The sequence below is a fragment of the Malus sylvestris genome, chromosome 2, assembly GCF_916048215.2.
Source record: "Malus sylvestris chromosome 2, drMalSylv7.2, whole genome shotgun sequence".
Taxonomy (NCBI): Eukaryota; Viridiplantae; Streptophyta; class Magnoliopsida; order Rosales; family Rosaceae; genus Malus; species Malus sylvestris.
In genome coordinates, this window is record NC_062261.1 from 9,541,389 (window position 1) to 9,557,024 (window position 15,636).

General features: G+C 36.3%; 3 protein-coding genes across 5 annotated transcripts; all 3 read right to left on the reverse strand.

Annotated features, from left to right (window-relative positions):
• Window positions 1-1,295: 1,295 nt before the first annotated feature.
• Window positions 1,296-6,105, reverse strand: LOC126604211 (MLO-like protein 4). The gene is made up of 14 exons (XM_050271371.1): window positions 5,747-6,105; window positions 5,407-5,464; window positions 5,098-5,327; window positions 4,686-4,802; window positions 4,528-4,585; window positions 4,302-4,408; window positions 3,838-3,912; window positions 3,417-3,502; window positions 3,227-3,276; window positions 3,012-3,052; window positions 2,729-2,899; window positions 2,600-2,635; window positions 2,379-2,446; window positions 1,296-2,243 (listed from the first exon to the last, which is right to left on the reverse strand). Exons 1-14 carry the CDS (start codon window positions 5,864-5,866, stop codon window positions 1,805-1,807), a joined length of 1,656 nt encoding a protein of 551 aa, XP_050127328.1. The 5' UTR covers window positions 5,867-6,105; the 3' UTR covers window positions 1,296-1,804.
• A 5,664-nt stretch (window positions 6,106-11,769) lies between these two features.
• Window positions 11,770-12,400, reverse strand: LOC126604331 (uncharacterized). The gene is made up of 2 exons (XM_050271544.1): window positions 12,214-12,400; window positions 11,770-12,095 (listed from the first exon to the last, which is right to left on the reverse strand). Exons 1-2 carry the CDS (start codon window positions 12,265-12,267, stop codon window positions 11,775-11,777), a joined length of 375 nt encoding a protein of 124 aa, XP_050127501.1. The 5' UTR covers window positions 12,268-12,400; the 3' UTR covers window positions 11,770-11,774.
• Window positions 12,401-13,786: 1,386 nt separating this feature from the next.
• Window positions 13,787-15,418, reverse strand: LOC126604314 (thiosulfate sulfurtransferase 18-like). Of its 3 annotated transcripts, XM_050271530.1 has the most exons (6): window positions 15,235-15,418; window positions 15,021-15,101; window positions 14,708-14,787; window positions 14,552-14,622; window positions 14,389-14,442; window positions 13,787-14,110 (listed from the first exon to the last, which is right to left on the reverse strand). In XM_050271530.1, exons 1-6 carry the CDS (start codon window positions 15,249-15,251, stop codon window positions 13,943-13,945), a joined length of 471 nt encoding a protein of 156 aa, XP_050127487.1. In that variant the 5' UTR covers window positions 15,252-15,418; the 3' UTR covers window positions 13,787-13,942. The 3 variants fall into 3 exon arrangements, with proteins under 3 accessions (XP_050127487.1, XP_050127479.1, XP_050127495.1); XM_050271522.1 differs by lacking the exon at window positions 15,235-15,418 and having other exon boundaries at window positions 15,021-15,228; XM_050271538.1 differs by lacking the exon at window positions 15,235-15,418 and having other exon boundaries at window positions 13,787-14,132; window positions 15,021-15,228.
• Between the last annotated feature and the right edge of the window lie 218 nt (window positions 15,419-15,636).

The following is a 15,636-nucleotide window of genomic DNA, read 5'->3' on the forward strand; positions in this document are numbered from 1 at the left end:
CATTTATTATTCCGTCAACAGCAAAAGTATCCCATATCATCAAGGTCGAACGTACTCTAGATTTGATGGACTTGTTTTGACCCTCAAATTTTTGAGTCGGCCTTATACTCTGAAGGGCACCAGAAAACCCTCCAGCACAGTTCAAGAATAAGCCTGTGGAAAGTTACTTCTTCAAAAGCAAAAGTATCTCATATCATCTCTTATCCATTTGCTTCTCCTTATCCTGGCAGTTGAATGAGAGACAAGGAGAAGGAGAACAATCAACCGGAAGCCGAAGTCAAACCTCTGATCCTGGGTTGCTTACTTGGAAGTTTGACTGCTTACCTTGTCTGTCACCTCTTTCGGCAGATCTCCTAGCTCGGCGACTTGGGGGACTCCTACTATAGGGTTTGTATCACACTTGACTAAGCCCGAAACTACAACTAAGCTTCAAGTGAAATTGATACATTACCTTGTGCGTCAACATCAGCTAAATACACCATTCCCGGATGGAGGAAAAGTACTTCCAGAGAAGGGCAGATGAAGATCAGACCACACTTCGGTACTTAGAAGTTTCGTGATTACTCAAGGGATTGGATCTTGCAAGTCCCCAACCGAGGAGTTTCCCTCACTCGGGAACTTAGGGGAGCACTGTTTGTACCATACTTGACCAATCCCGAAACTACCGAGCACCGGCCAACGCTATACTGTCAAGGACCCAGAAGAGTTCCCCTCCGACCAGGAGGCCAATCACTACTCGACACGTGTCAAGATTAGAAGCCAATCAGAGCGCAGCACGTGTCAACATCAAGAACCAATCATAACATGACACATGTCAATGTGACAAAGCTACAAGTTTTTCTATAAATAGGGGTCATTCCCCCACAATATTGCCTGATGCCATTTTGTGTTAAATCATTCACAAGAACTCACTAAATTGAGAGCTTGATCCTTTGTACTTGTGTAAGCCCTTCACTACTAATAAGAACTCCTCTACTCCGTGGACGTAGCCAATCTGGGTGAACCACGTACATCCTGTGTTTGCTTCTCTGTCTCTATTCATTTATGTACTTATCCTCACTAGTGACTGAAGCAACCAAGCAACCAAGCGAAGGTCACAAAACCTGACACTTTCTGTTGTACCAAAGTCTTCGCTGATTTTGTGCATCAACAAAAATAATACCCAAAACAAAATGAAATTACATTACTTTTAGGGATGGGGTTTTACATAACAATGTATTACTAGACGTAAATGCCACTTGATGTGAAGATGCATCTTTAATCAAGATATTAAAGAAATTTAGAAGCTCAAAGAGTGGAAAAATATTTGAACCACATTATTGCTAGCTTATTGTGAAACTAAGCTACCCCCTCCCTCTTACAAAGTTACAGATAATATCGTTTGTTAAAAAAAAAAGAAGAGGAAAATATGTACTAGTCGAAGTAGCAAAGGCATTGTAGTCACTAGGAAGGCCATTTGAGGGTATGTGCTACAAAATCAAGGTCATCACGTGGAGCACCAGCTGCAGCAAGGGCATCAGAGGTCTGCTTAACAAGCTGAAGATAGTCAGACACGGATAGGGCTCCTTTCTTCAAATTTTGAAGCTTAGCTTTGAGCTGCAGCAAGTGGGATCTACTAATACCACCAAAACGGCTCTCCAGGTTGAGAACATAGAGTAGGCGCAGTGGTTGATCCAACGGTGTAAGGGAGAACTGCTTCAGAGAGGCGCAGTGGTTGTAACATTCGGACGCTAAATGATTAATTAATGTATCAAAGTGTATACAAGCAGTCTATATCTCTTGTGATACTCCAACAAAGAAAAGCTTATGGTGGAAGGAGAGCCAATTCATCTTTTATGTTACTATGATCATCGTGATGGTGATCACCCTCATCGTTGTCATCGCTATAACTGTCGTAAACTGGACCAACAGAGAGAGGAGTTTCTAACTTCTCATCTCCGCCCTGCAGATGTCGGAAAGATGTATTCTGTTTCTTGAAGGAACTTCTCTCCGAAGAGTTTGAGGAAGAACTTTCTAGTTTGTGAGTTTCATCCACAATAGAATCGGATGATGTTGATGTCCTCACCAAGTGTGTAGTAGCAGTGGATGAAGTACCTTGTCTGGCCTTCACTCTCCTTTTCCATCCATGTAGCGAATTTCTTACATTTTCGGATACTACAGATTTCTTGAACCTTGAACCCATCTGTGTGATGATAACATAGAGTGGGAATGTTATAAAGCTACACCAGAACTGTGTGACAACCCTGCAGTGAGTGATCAATAAGTCATCAGCATTTATATCTATGATATCGAACCACATTGGCGCAATTTGCAGACAATGAACTAGACCTGAAACACATCAGTTGCAATGGAAAGAGCGAAAAATGCACATTACATACCCAAATGTCAAGCGAATCACAAGGAAAGTACGGTTGTCCATGAAACACAAAGGTTCCTTAATTTCCCACTGGAAACAAAATATTTGAATCAGCGATTCAGCATCACAAGGAACTAAAATAAGGAAGCTTCGAACTTTTTTAATTCAGAGGCCCGTTTAAGATGAAAACTAAAAACTAAAATGGTTATCAAATGGGCCCTTAACAAGTCATTACATTCATACCAGGGACCAGATGAAAGTTGCCATCTCGAGGGCATTCTGAAAAACAAATGCCGGTAAAATATTAGGACAGTGGGAATTAAATGTCATTAATTTTAAGATTTGAAATGGATGCAAGTGTCTAGTACTCACCTGGAAGGATATCAGTTGTATTACACGTAAAAGAAGCCAGGGCTTCTTAAACCAGAAGAGCTCATCTCTTAGTTTAAACTGATGATTTTCCATATACGGACTTTCTTCCATGATTTCGACAGCCAGCTTTACCACTATTCGGTGCAGTTTTGTACCAATAAGCAGGATCAACTGATGTGGGAGTCATGAAAGAAGGGAAACAAAAAGAGAAATTATGCAGCGTTACTTCGAAAAATGTTGAACTTTGGAGAAGCTCAAGGAAATTTGAACATTAGTGACTTACAATGGCTGGAAGGAAGGACAGCCAAAAGTAAAGGTTGCTTCCTGAATGTCAGTAACAAAGTTAAAGCGCGTGGTAAGATTAGCTTGACAGCTAAAATGTATCAATTTTTTTCCAGGAATTTTATCTGCATAAATTTTAATTTGGGTGACAATTGTTATCCTTTGAGACCATAGTCAAGCATTGGTATAAGCTTTTCGAGACAAAAAGAAAATTACCATGAAAATCTAGAACAACGCAACAGATGGTGTAAATCCAAAGAGGCAAACTGCAAAATAAGTGCAAAAAAATGTAATTACGTTCACCAGAATCTCTGTTGAGATGAATAAATTACTAAATTCGTCATAGAAATAAACTTTTACAAAAAAAAACCAGTTTCCGAAGAAGAGTAATAAGTAAAAAGTTTACCTGACACCAACAATATCCCGAAATTCTTCCTCCATGCTGCGAATCATATAATTATGGAAATCATACGACAAAGGAAGTTGATGAGTCTACATGAAGGAGGGGAAACACAGCAGAGTCAGCAATGCAAAGCAAGTCCTGTGATATTTACTCGCACATTCTTTTGCACTCTGAACGACTCAATATGTAATAAAAAATAAAAAATAAACATAAAGCAAGCTATGATACCGTGGATATGACTTATTTTCCATAAATGTAACAGTCGTAAAAAGAAATTAATATTCCAGATGCCATGGCAAAGCCAACTTTTCTACTATAACCGGACTCACCATGTGAAAAAGCATGCAGATATGAATATGAATTATACAAGTACCGTAAATGCTCAAGAAAGACAAAAAAACATTAAGACTAGAACAGAATGTACAGTGATGAAGCCGAAGCGCAAAGCCATGTAAGAAGACCGGTTTATAGAACTCCAGAACTGGCGGCTGAAACAAAGCTGCAAATTGGGTTGAACAAAGTTGATGGTAAAGAAAATCATAACAGCAGATAAAGCGACTCTGAGAGATAAAAGTTTAGGAAACTGCGGTTAACATAGCACAAGCATACATTGCAAATAGCCAAATAGAATATCATTGATTGAAATTGATTGTCCTACGTGTAAATGAACGACGAGGTTAGTTTTAAGCAATGTTGTAGCATCTGTGGAGAATGTGATAATGCCCAAATGCGTGCAAATGTGGGGTCTGAGACCTCAAATTAAAATTTTAAGATACATTTCTCGGTCAAGATGACAAAACAGAATCACCATCTAGCATATAAATCACAAAAAAGTGATAAATTCAAGTGTACGGTTAGATCCATTAAGAAATTAGGATGTGAGAATACCAGCCAAACAAGAACTCTGTGCTGACTCCATGGATGGGATGTGTGGTGACATATGAAAGTAGACAATCTCCTCATTCTTTGAATACCTGGTTGACCTTGCGCGGTATCTGAATACAGGAAACAAAAATGATAGGGCATCCATGACGTCTATAATTTGTAAGGCATATCCAAAGTTACGTCTGGTAATCATGGCAATTCTGGAAATCAATACAAACAGTTTTTTCACCTTCTAAGGTCTTAATTGCTTCTTTGGCTTCATTTTCCCATACTCTCCAGCTGTATAACTGCATAAGATTAGGAAAATGCGCTTAGTTTTCCTGTAAATAGGACGGCACAACCCCATGGACCATTAGAGAAGTTTGATCGATGATATGATATAGTTACCTTAATCATGGCTAGGACAATGGCTACGAAGCTGTAAAAAACATGGGTGATGCCGAGCACAAACATCAAACGGTGAAGCTGTTCAAGACTTTGTTGAGAAGCAAAGGATTCGTGACCCTAGCAACCATATAACAAGATATGAAACAATCTTCGTGTTTATTGCTTTCTATTGGGGCCAATCAGATTTCACTGAGTACCATGTGACAAGCAATTTTTCAACTAACAAGCAAGCGAATGTTGTCACATGTGAAAGAACCATAAACTCTGTCATCAAGATTTTTCCAAATGATCAATACACAAAATTAGAACAAGTGATTGCTGAGATTCACGCGGGAGAATATATACACTTAAAGTATTTCCAACTACAACTGCATTAAAAGGAATTCATTATGCCATGAGCAAGTGAAATTACCTCAGGACAATAGCCGTGTTGAGAACCAGCCTTCACCTGCACTCTGGAGACTGAACTATTCAAATTACCCGAAGTCGGAACAAGAACATGTTCAACAGCATTCAAAAATTCACTCTCCGATGCACATGGAAAGAACCGGCTGCTCATAACCGACGATTTAACACAAATCTTGGCCACAATGATAATGAAGTGACTCATCAACAATGACATAACCCCAAAAAGCATGAGCTCTGCTTCAACAACATTGACAGCCAAAAGGATGAGTCGAAATCATCTTAACAAATAAAAACCAATTCCTAAAATTATTACCTTCTTTAATCTTCTGCAGAGCAGCAATTAGAGACTTCCTTTTAGTCTTATCCAACCACTGTCACAAAGTAGGGGAATAATATAAGACTCTGAGATAATACGATATTCTAAACTACTCTAATTTAGATTGAGGATCAAACTTGATGAAAAGGGGCGGACACACCTGAAGTTTTTCTTTAAATAAGGACAATATTCTAAACTACTGCAATCTACGGATCGATGTTAGATAAAAGGGGTGTGACTAATTGGCTAAACTCACTAAGAAGAGGCACACGATTCAAGGAAAGGTAAGCAAACACCAAAACAAAGACAAACATTGAAGATTTAAGATCAAAATTACCTTTCCAACCCGTTCCAAAGAGCCATTGAAGAAGAACCCAAGAACAACCATGACACAGGTCACACAAGCAACCGTCCATGTTGGGGTTTCAGCCAAGGATCTTCCTTCCCTCTCCTCCATTTTTGACCAATCCCAAACGCAGAAAAACCCAGAAGAACAACTTCTGCTTTTTTCAAAAGCTATCTGCTTCCGCTTGTTTGATGAACCACAACATTAACACTAACAATGGTACGACTGGTTGTTACATGGGTTAAGTGCAAGCCATTAATGGGCTCCGATTAGGTGGTGGGTTGCTGGGTTTGTGGGGTTTCCATGCCCAATACTGAGAAGTGCACCAGCAGAAAATTTAAGGAAACATGCATGGAATATTGTCACGAAATTATACAATGACCCAATTTCAGCATGGTGGGTGGCCACAGAAATGGGCCCCACTAGCTGACACTAGCAGTATGCATGTTTTGAAGTTGTCCCTTGACCACAGCATCTCTGGGGCTTTGAGCGTGTTTCTGTCTTTCATGCTGACCGTGTCAATATAATACTGTTTAGTTAGCATTAGTTAGCATGTCGCATTGATTGCAAGTAGGCCTGGTAAACGGGTCGTGTCAGTCGTGTTCGTGTCGTTTTCGTTTAACACCTGTTATCTTAACGGGTCGTGTCGTGTCACACCCGTTATCTTAACGGGTCCTTAATAGGTCGTGTCACTTTACCCAACGGGTAAAGTGACCCGACCCGTTATGACCCGTTGTGACCCGTTAAGAAAAAAATATTTTTTTTCTTAAATTTGCACATACCACACATTGCCACATAAATATTACTTCAAAACATTAAAACACATTTGTCGTTTAAGTACTACATCTACACTCGAAAATAAGAGCCTAATAAAAAAATAATACATACAATACTAATCTATTACAAATTTTAAATGTGCAAGGATATGCAAAATGAAACAGTTTTTGTTTTCAAGGTTGTGAAATCTTTGTCAAAAGTTTAAACCTCAATTTACAAAATCCTCGATTTACATCGATCATCATGAAATTGCATTGGAACTTTGGCTTGATTTATTGCCTTCAAGAGTTATGTTGATGATGTTTTCAGTAAGGTTTTCCACGTCATAACTATCTTCTGCATAAACTAAGCATAGAAAAACCAAACATTAAAAATCATTCAAATTATGAGAAGTTTACCAAAATAATTATGAAAAAAAATAAAACAATAGTACTATACCATACTTTTATTAAGTATAAACATAAGATTTTGTGGTATCCACTAGTGTAAATATTTTAAATTGAAGATCGAATTCAATCATTGTATTCATATAAGGTCAAGGAGTGTAGTTGTAAAAAATCATCAAAATCTGAGTTAAATTAACCGTTAAATCGTGATTTTTCGTTTATAACCGTCGAAAAGTTTTGTCCCGTTACGTGCTCTCTGAATGTTTGTTTTTTGCAATTTTTGGCGTATACGATCTCGAAATATATACAAACATGTTTGACGGTTGGATCATTAAAACTAGTTTCGTAGAATGAGTATCCCATCAAAACAATAGATTCACTAATACTTAAGAGTTTATTCATACTTTTATTAAGTATAACATAAGATTTTGTGGTTTCCACTAGTGTAAATATTTTAAATTGAAGATCGAATTCAATCATTGTATTCATATAGGGTCAAGGAGTGTAGTTGTAAAAAATCATCAAAATCGGAGTTAAAATGACCATTAAATCGTGATTTTTCGTTTATAACCGTTGAAACGTTTTGTCCCGTTACTTCATCTCTGAACGTTTGTTTTTAGCAATTTTTGGCGTATGCAATCTCGAAGTATATATAAACATGTTTGACGGTTGGATCATTGAAACTAGTTTCGTAGAATGAGTATCCCATCAAAACAATAGATTCACTAATACTTAATAGTTTATTCAAACTTTTATTAAGTATAGTATAAGATTTTGTGGTATCCACTAGTGTAAATATTTTAAATTGAAGATCGAATTCAATCATTGTATTCATATAGGGTCAAGGAGTGTGGTTGTAAAAAAACATCAAAATCGGAGTTAAAATGACCGTTAAATCGTGATTTTTCGTTTATAACCGTCGAAACGTTTTGTCCCGTTAATTGATATCTGAATGTTTGTTTTTTGTAATTTTTGACGTATGCGATCTTGAAGTATATACAAACATGTTTGACGGTTGGATCTTTGAAACTAGTTTCGTAGAATGAGTATCCCATCAAAACAATAGATTCACTAATACGTAATAGTTTATTCATACTTTTATTAAGTATAATATAAGATTTTGTGGTTTCCACTAGTGTAAATATTTTAAATTGAAGATCGAATTCAATCATTGTATTCATATAAGGTCAAGGAGTGTAGCTGCAAAAAATCATCAAAATCAGAGTTAAAATGACCGTTAAATCGTGATTTTTCTTTTTATAACCGTCGAAAGGTTTTGTCCCGTTAATTGATATCTGAATGTTTGTTTTTTGTAATTTTTGACATATGCGATCTCGAAGTATATACAAACATGTATGACGGTTGGATCTTTGAAACTAGTTTCGTAGAATGAGTATCCCATCAAAACAATAGATTCACTAATACTTAATAGTTTATTCATACTTTTATTAAGTATAACATAAGATTTTGTGGTATCCACTAGTGTAAATATTTTAAATTGAAGATCGAATTCAATCATTGTATTCATATAAGGTCAAGGAGTGTAGTTGTAAAAAATCATCAAAATCGGAGTTAAATTAACCGTTAAATCGTGATTTTTCGTTTATAACCGTCGAAAACTTTTGTCCCGTTACTTGCTCTCTGAATGTTTGTTTTTTGCAATTTTTGGCGTATGCGATCTCGAAATATATAAAAACATGTTAGACGGTTGGATCATTGAAACTAGTTTCGTAGAATGAGTATCCCATCAAAACAATAGATTCGCTAATACTTAAGAGTTTATTCATACTTTTATTAAGTATAACATAAGATTTTGTGGTATCCACTAGAGTAAATATTTTAAATTGAAGATCGAATTCAATCATTGTATTCATATAGGGTCAAGGAGTGTAGTTGTAAAAAATTATCAAAATCGGAGTTAAAATGACCGTTAAATCGTGATTTTTCGTTTATAACCGTCGAAATGTTTTGTCCCGTTACTTGATCTCTGAATGTTTGTTTTTTGCAATTTTTGGCGTATGCGATCTCGAAGTATATATAAACATGTTTGACGGTTGGATCATTGAAACTAGTTTTGTAGAATGAGTATCCCATCAAAACAATAGATTCACTAATACTTAATAGTTTATTCATACTTTTTTTAAGTATAATATAAGATTTTGTGGTATCCACTAGTGTAAATATTTTAAATTGAAGATCGAATTCAATCATTGTATTCATATAAGCTCAAGGAGTGTAGCTGCAAAAAATCATCAAAATCAGAGTTAAAATGACCGTTAAATCGTGATTTTTCTTTTTATAACCGTCAAAAAGTTTTGTCCCGTTAATTGATCTCTGAATGTTTGTTTTTTGTAATTTTTGACGTATGCGATCTCGAAGTATATACAAACATGTTTGATGGTTGGATCTTTGAAACTAGTTTCGTAGAATGAGTATCCCATCAAAACAATAGATTCACTAATACTTAATAGTTTATTCATACTTTTATTAAGTATAACATAAGATTTTGTGGTATCCACTAGTGTAAATATTTTAAATTGAAGATCGAATTCATTAATTGTATTCATATAGGGTCAAGGAGTGTAGTTGTAAAAAATCATCAAAATCGGAGTTAAAATAACCGTTAAATCGTGATTTTTCGTTTATAACCGTCGAAAACTTTTGTCCCATTACTTGATCTCTGAATGTTTGTTTTTTGCAATTTTTGGCGTATGCGATCTTGAAGTATATACAAACATGTTTGACGGTTGGATCATTGAAACTAGTTTTGTAGAATGAGTATCCCATCAAAACAATAGATTCACTAATACTTAAGAGTTTATTCATACTTTTATTAAGTATAACATAAGATTTTGTGGTATCCACTAGTGTAAATATTTTAAATTGAAGATCGAATTCAATCATTGTATTCATATAGGGTCAAGGAGTGTGGTTGTAAAAAATCATCAAAAGCGGAGTTAAAATGACCGTTAAATCGTGATTTTTCGTTTATAACCGTTAAAAAGTTTTGTCCCGTTACTTACTCTCTGAATGTTTTTTTTTTGAAATTTTTGGCGTATGCGATCTCGAAGTATATACAAACATGTTTGACGGTTGGATCGTTGAAATTAGTTTCATATAATTCGTATCCCATGAAGTTCAATGGTGTGTGTGTGTATATATATATATTTATTTATTAAGTAGATTTAAATCTATTTATTTTGTATGTATAATTATTATAGTTTTTAGCGGTATGAAATTTAATATATATATATATAATTATTATAGTTAATATTTTGGGTATAATTATTATAGTATATATAATTATTATAATTATTATAGTTAATTTAATATATATATATATATATATATATATAATTATTATAGTTTTTAGGGGTATAAAATTGTTAAATTAATATATATATAATTATTATAGTATTTTTTTAGGGTTATAAATTATTAAATTAATATTCTGCTTATCGTGTATCGTGTTACCCACGTGTATACCCGAACAAACCCGTTATCTTAACAGATGCTTATCGGGTTACCCGATAACGACCCGTTTCGTTATCGTGTCGACCCGAACACCTGTTAATTTCGTGTCGTGTCGTGTCGGGTTATCGGGTCGTGTCAGGAATTGCCAGGCCTAATTGCAAGTGATCATTTACCTGAATGGTGCGTAAAATCAAACTTTGTAAGTGACTAATCTCATATGAACTAGACTTGATTGCTGAAAATTCAGCAGTATCTCCTGTTGCCAACCAATCACGGCTGAATAGGTGTTCAAGTTGTGAATTTTTTAATCAATTTGGACACGTATCTGGCCGTGATTGGTTGGCAGAAGGAGATGTTGCGCAGCTAAGTCTTTTCCATCTAATATTTAATCTAACAAAATTTATCATTTGGTAAAAAAAAAAAAAAAACATGTCACATTGATTAAGAAAATTAATAAAGGATATTGGCAGGGCAAATTTAGGATCGTATTCTTCTGGTGCATTTTTCTACCCATATATTTTTTTTTAAATTAAAATAAAGTTAATTAATTGAAAAATTAATCATAGTTGGTGTATAGGACATATGGCAGTCTAAGGCATGATAAATGCACTTTATTTTTCTAGAGATTGCATGTTGAATATTGAATCTTGTAAGCGTCACTTCTCTGATTCTTAATTGGTTTTGGGTTGAATGTTTATATTTTAATATGGTGTTATAGGAGATAATTCATGTCACAAGCAGTCTTACGTGCTTCCTTGTTGAGACAAGTCCACATGTGAGGAGGAGCGGAAAGTTGTGACATGTAAGATGACGTGTTAAAAGTATTCTATGTTAAATAATGAAAGTTTGGCGTGATAAGTCTGAAAATAACCAGCACATATGTACACATGTTTTGAATTAAATGCCAACATTACAAGAACAAAGTTATTTAAACACATAAAATTAACACATTTGCTAAGACGCTCAATTTTATTAGAATTTAGAGTGGCAACTAATTTGTTAATTTTGGGTGTGTAATTAATGAGTTGCCGACCACCTAGCTATATTCACTGTGGTATATCGATTATCTGCCATGGTTGTTGAGAAGATTATAACAATCAATATTGTATGGGAAGCGATTTCATGGATTTTATATAATATAAGAGAAATGCTAAAGAGATTATCTCAAAGTTGGACTTTCTGTTGCCTCATGTTTATGACATAATTTTTTATTATGTTGGCATGAGAATTGTGCAAAAAATACAAGGTGGCGGATAGTTGAGGTGGCTTGAAGGGACCGGACCGGACTCGCTTGAAAATACAACGGGCTAGGCCGGGGCGGATTATACTATTTTCAAACTGAGAACCAGATCTAACCAGGCCCGTATAAAACGGGCCGATTCCTACGGGTCCAACGGGTACCCTATTTTTTTTTTCCTTCTAATTTTCAGTATCTTCTCAAAACAATAACTGTGAGAAGATGTATCAGAATAGCATTGCAAATATGATAAAGAAACAGACAAAATCAAAGCATGGGTCATATTGTAATCCACTACAGAAACCAGGTGTTCTAATAGAAACCCCATCTGAGCGTTTGGCAACAAAAGAAAAACGGAGAAAGTGCCGCCGGAGCACAAGCTGCACAAATCCAACTTCCTAGCTGGAGAGAGAAAGCTTGAGTTGACCACGTTGTGCGCCTTCTCAGTTCTCTCCACCACTCCCCACTGCAGTTGGATGACTCAAACAGGGAGATTCGATTGAAAATTTCACAACTTTTCACAAATTTTGTAAATCAAAATTTAGAAATTGACGAAATTGGAAGAAATGAGGGAAATGAGTTACCTCGGTGTTGAGATCAGAGAAAGAGTTGGTGGGGAAGGAGGGCGGTGGCAGCATATCATTTCTCGGTGGGGTGTGGGTGTGGTGTGTCTATGCTCCGGGAAGGAGAGTTGCAGAGATAGGGGGAGAAGAAACAAAGCAAAGGAATGAGGGAGAAGGTTCGAGAGATTGGGGGAGGGGGAAACACGGGGAAGTGGGGTGCGTGTGTGTGTGGAGTGTTCTAAAGAGTGAGAAATGTCACAGCCCACGGGGAGGAACAAAAAGAAATGGGCCTGGGAGACAGTAACAGTACCCAACACGGGGGTATTTTACAAATGGGCCGGTCTGGGTACCCGTTTTTCTATACTTTTGGAACTGGCCCGAACCTAAAATTTCAAAGGCCCGCCCCGCCCCACCCCGTTTCTCTTTTTTAAAATTAGGATCCGCCCCTACCCTCGGGCCTAGGGCTCGTTTGCCCACCCCTAGCGTATAGTCCATGAAAAGTCTCAATTTTGAAAGTCGTCTTAGTATTTCTCATAAATAGAAGCCCAGAGGTGGCATTGATGATTAGGGAAAAAAAAAACTCCAACATGTATTATGACAAGCTGAGTACTTGAAAAATTTTGTCGTTCATTATGATAAATTTTTCAAAGTATCGTTTTCAACTGGTTATAATCCGAGTGGAGGGACACAGAAAAATATATTATTTCATCCACTTGTATTATAACTTGTGAAGTACGCTTTGAATACTGGGCACTTGGAAAAATCTCTCATTGGTTAGACGGCTCAATTAAAATTGTGAGATATTGAATTCAATTACAAATGTATATCAAATAGCGAAAATTTTATTATACTCCAAGAATTCTTACTTCATTAAAACTAATTGTAGTTGGAGTCAACATAATGTCTTGTTGATGCACAAAACCAGAGGTCTTGGAATAACGTAAATCCGACCATGAATCTGCAAGTAATGTAAATGACACAAGATGTATCGTGGTTCACCCCAAGGTTTGGGCTACGTCCACACTGAATATGTATTTATCTGAGGGAGAGAGAGAGAGAGGAGGAGGAGCTCTATGTCTGTGAGAGCTTTGAGAAGGGGTGAGAGGCTTAGGGTTTGTGAGGGTGATGAGGCCCTTTTATAGAATAAGGGCTCATCCCCTAATTACATATTTGCCCCTTCCTTTGTTACATAATTACATTTAAGTCATCCGAGTATTTATACGAGGTCTAAATATGAGATCCTAAATATGGTATAAACATGTCTTTTTACGGTAAAGACCACGAAGTGTCCCCACACCTGAAGGATGTGACTAATCTCTGCTCGAGGTTCGGCTTGCCTCTGGCCATAAAGTGCTCTTAGTTGGTTTCAACCCCTACCAGAAAGGTACCAAAGAATCTGCCAACTGAAGGTGACAATTTGCCAATCGCACCACACCTTGTGGTTGAATCAACAGAATGTTTGAATACTTGTGAATTCATACCTTTCTAGTAAGGCTCAATTCAATCTAATCGTGGCTAGTTCTGATATTTTAGAGGCTTTGGTATGTTCTTTTCGTGTTTAAATAATTTAAATAAGGTCGCTTGAAAAAGAGGATGAGAGTCGAACTCTTTTCGATATTTGCAATTACGTAACCAAGATTGTATTCCCCTTACTCATACTTGGGAAGTGATACATTCTTAAATATCATCCACTATATATATACACAGAAATTCAGATTACAGATACATATGTTGCTTGCCATGTAAGAAACTAGAGCTCTTCTTTTGCTTTCTTCTGCTGGTCTACATCTTCTGCCTTTTTCGGTTGCACAACATCTTCTGGCTTTTTCCGGTCAGCGTCTTCCAGCTTAGTAACCGGAAAATCATGCTCGATCCAAGCGAGATAGCCTCCTCCCATGTTGCTCACATTCTTGAAACCCTATCATTTCATTGACAATCTTCTAAGAATTTGATAGAAATGAAAGAACAAAGATGAGCGCAGTGAAAGGTGGAAGTATACGCACAAATAAAACCGGTTTCAAACTTTTAATAACAAATAAACGAAAGGGACAATAAACTGTGGTTGTTATACGACTTATTGTCGATTTAGTTTAGTGCCTTCCAGTTTTAATTCTGATTAAACATCTGTAATCAGTTCTATTTGTACGTATTTCGATAAAATATGCAAAAAATCGATACGGATTTGAGAATACTTACAGCAGCCAGAAGATCAGCAGTTGCATAAAGGGATCTAACACCACTTTGACAACCCTGTAAATATAATTATTTCACATTCAGAAATTTACCAGTAAATAAATGTTCTTGATTCTTGGTAAAAAGCTACAAGATAACCCATGAAAGTAAACAGTAAGAAAAATACCACAACAATAAGGTCATCTTTGTTGCAGGCAGATGAAACCTCTTCCAAAAACTGGGGATTTTTCACCATACCTGAGGTAGAAGAACACATGAAATTGATGGTAAATAGAAATGAAAACTAGTGAAAACATTAATAGCTAACAGAAGTTACAGCCACCTTTAGGTGTATTGAACATGTAAGGAATGTTCAGAATCTTCTTTGTATCCACATGCCCTTTCTTGTACTCCTCCTCCGTCCTATTATAAATACCATTAATTAAATTCCTCATTGAAAAGTTATCATTTAATACTACGGTCTAATAATATTTATCATTACTTATAAGTTAAAGATCTTAGGTTTGATTTTCGTTAAATACGAATTTGAACCACATTATTACTAACTATTATGAGGCTAAGCCCATCCCCTCCCCTAAAGTTCCCTAATTTGAGAAAGATCAAGAAAAAATGAAAGGGGAAAGAGAGCTCTTTACCTAACTTCCAAATAACCATAGCCAGATTCGAGCAGATGTTTTGCTTCTTGAACATCAACGGTGACAACCTCCGATTCCGAGCTACAGCATAACAGAACAACTATATAAACAAACCCAGAAAGCAACCCGGCAAACCAAGAAAAACCCATATCACAATTTGCAATACAGAACTCAAGAAATTAATTTTCTGAAAATTTGGATAGAAAAGGGCCACCTTCCAATAGAACCCATGAGGAAGAACTGGTGTTATATAAGTAGCTCTGGTTTTTGTGAAATCTGTTGGCTGTTTGGTTGATTTTCCGGGAAAAACCAGCTGAGGATGGAAAAGGTGGGCTGAGGAACCTTACTGCTGCTGCGGTGTTTCGTTTTTCTGTGGGGAAGACCGGAAGAGTTCCTTACAGATGGGGAGCTAAAGCTACTTGCAGTTTCAATCATGGGGCCACATAACATCGTGCCACCTAATGAGAACCCACCTTTGATGTGAACTTCAACCAAATTCATAGCAAATGTCCAATCATGGGTTATGTATGTTATGACTTTATGAGAAATTCTCTGCGGATGTTTCTTAAACAAAAACTAAACTCTAAAATCTAATAGAAGATTAGTAAAATGAAAT

Coding starts and splice junctions, on each gene's coding strand:
- LOC126604211 (XM_050271371.1), bottom strand. CDS start 5,866: ATGGAGGAGAGGGAAGGAAGATCCTTGGCTGAAACCCCAACATGGACG. Junction 4,409..4,527: donor AGCAATTAAGACCTTAGAAG/GTGAAAAAACTG, acceptor TCCTGTATTCAG/ATACCGCGCAAGGTCAACCA. Junction 3,913..4,301: donor ACAGAGTTCTTGTTTGGCTG/GTATTCTCACAT, acceptor CCCAATTTGCAG/CTTTGTTTCAGCCGCCAGTT.
- LOC126604331 (XM_050271544.1), bottom strand. CDS start 12,267: ATGCTGCCACCGCCCTCCTTCCCCACCAACTCTTTCTCTGATCTCAAC. Junction 12,096..12,213: donor TCTCTGATCTCAACACCGAG/GTAACTCATTTC, acceptor ATCCAACTGCAG/TGGGGAGTGGTGGAGAGAAC.
- LOC126604314 (XM_050271522.1), bottom strand. CDS start 15,169: ATGGGTTTTTCTTGGTTTGCCGGGTTGCTTTCTGGGTTTGTTTATATA. Junction 14,788..15,020: donor TATGGTTATTTGGAAGTTAG/GTAAAGAGCTCT, acceptor TATTTATAATAG/GACGGAGGAGGAGTACAAGA. Junction 14,443..14,551: donor AAGATGACCTTATTGTTGTG/GTATTTTTCTTA, acceptor TTATATTTACAG/GGTTGTCAAAGTGGTGTTAG.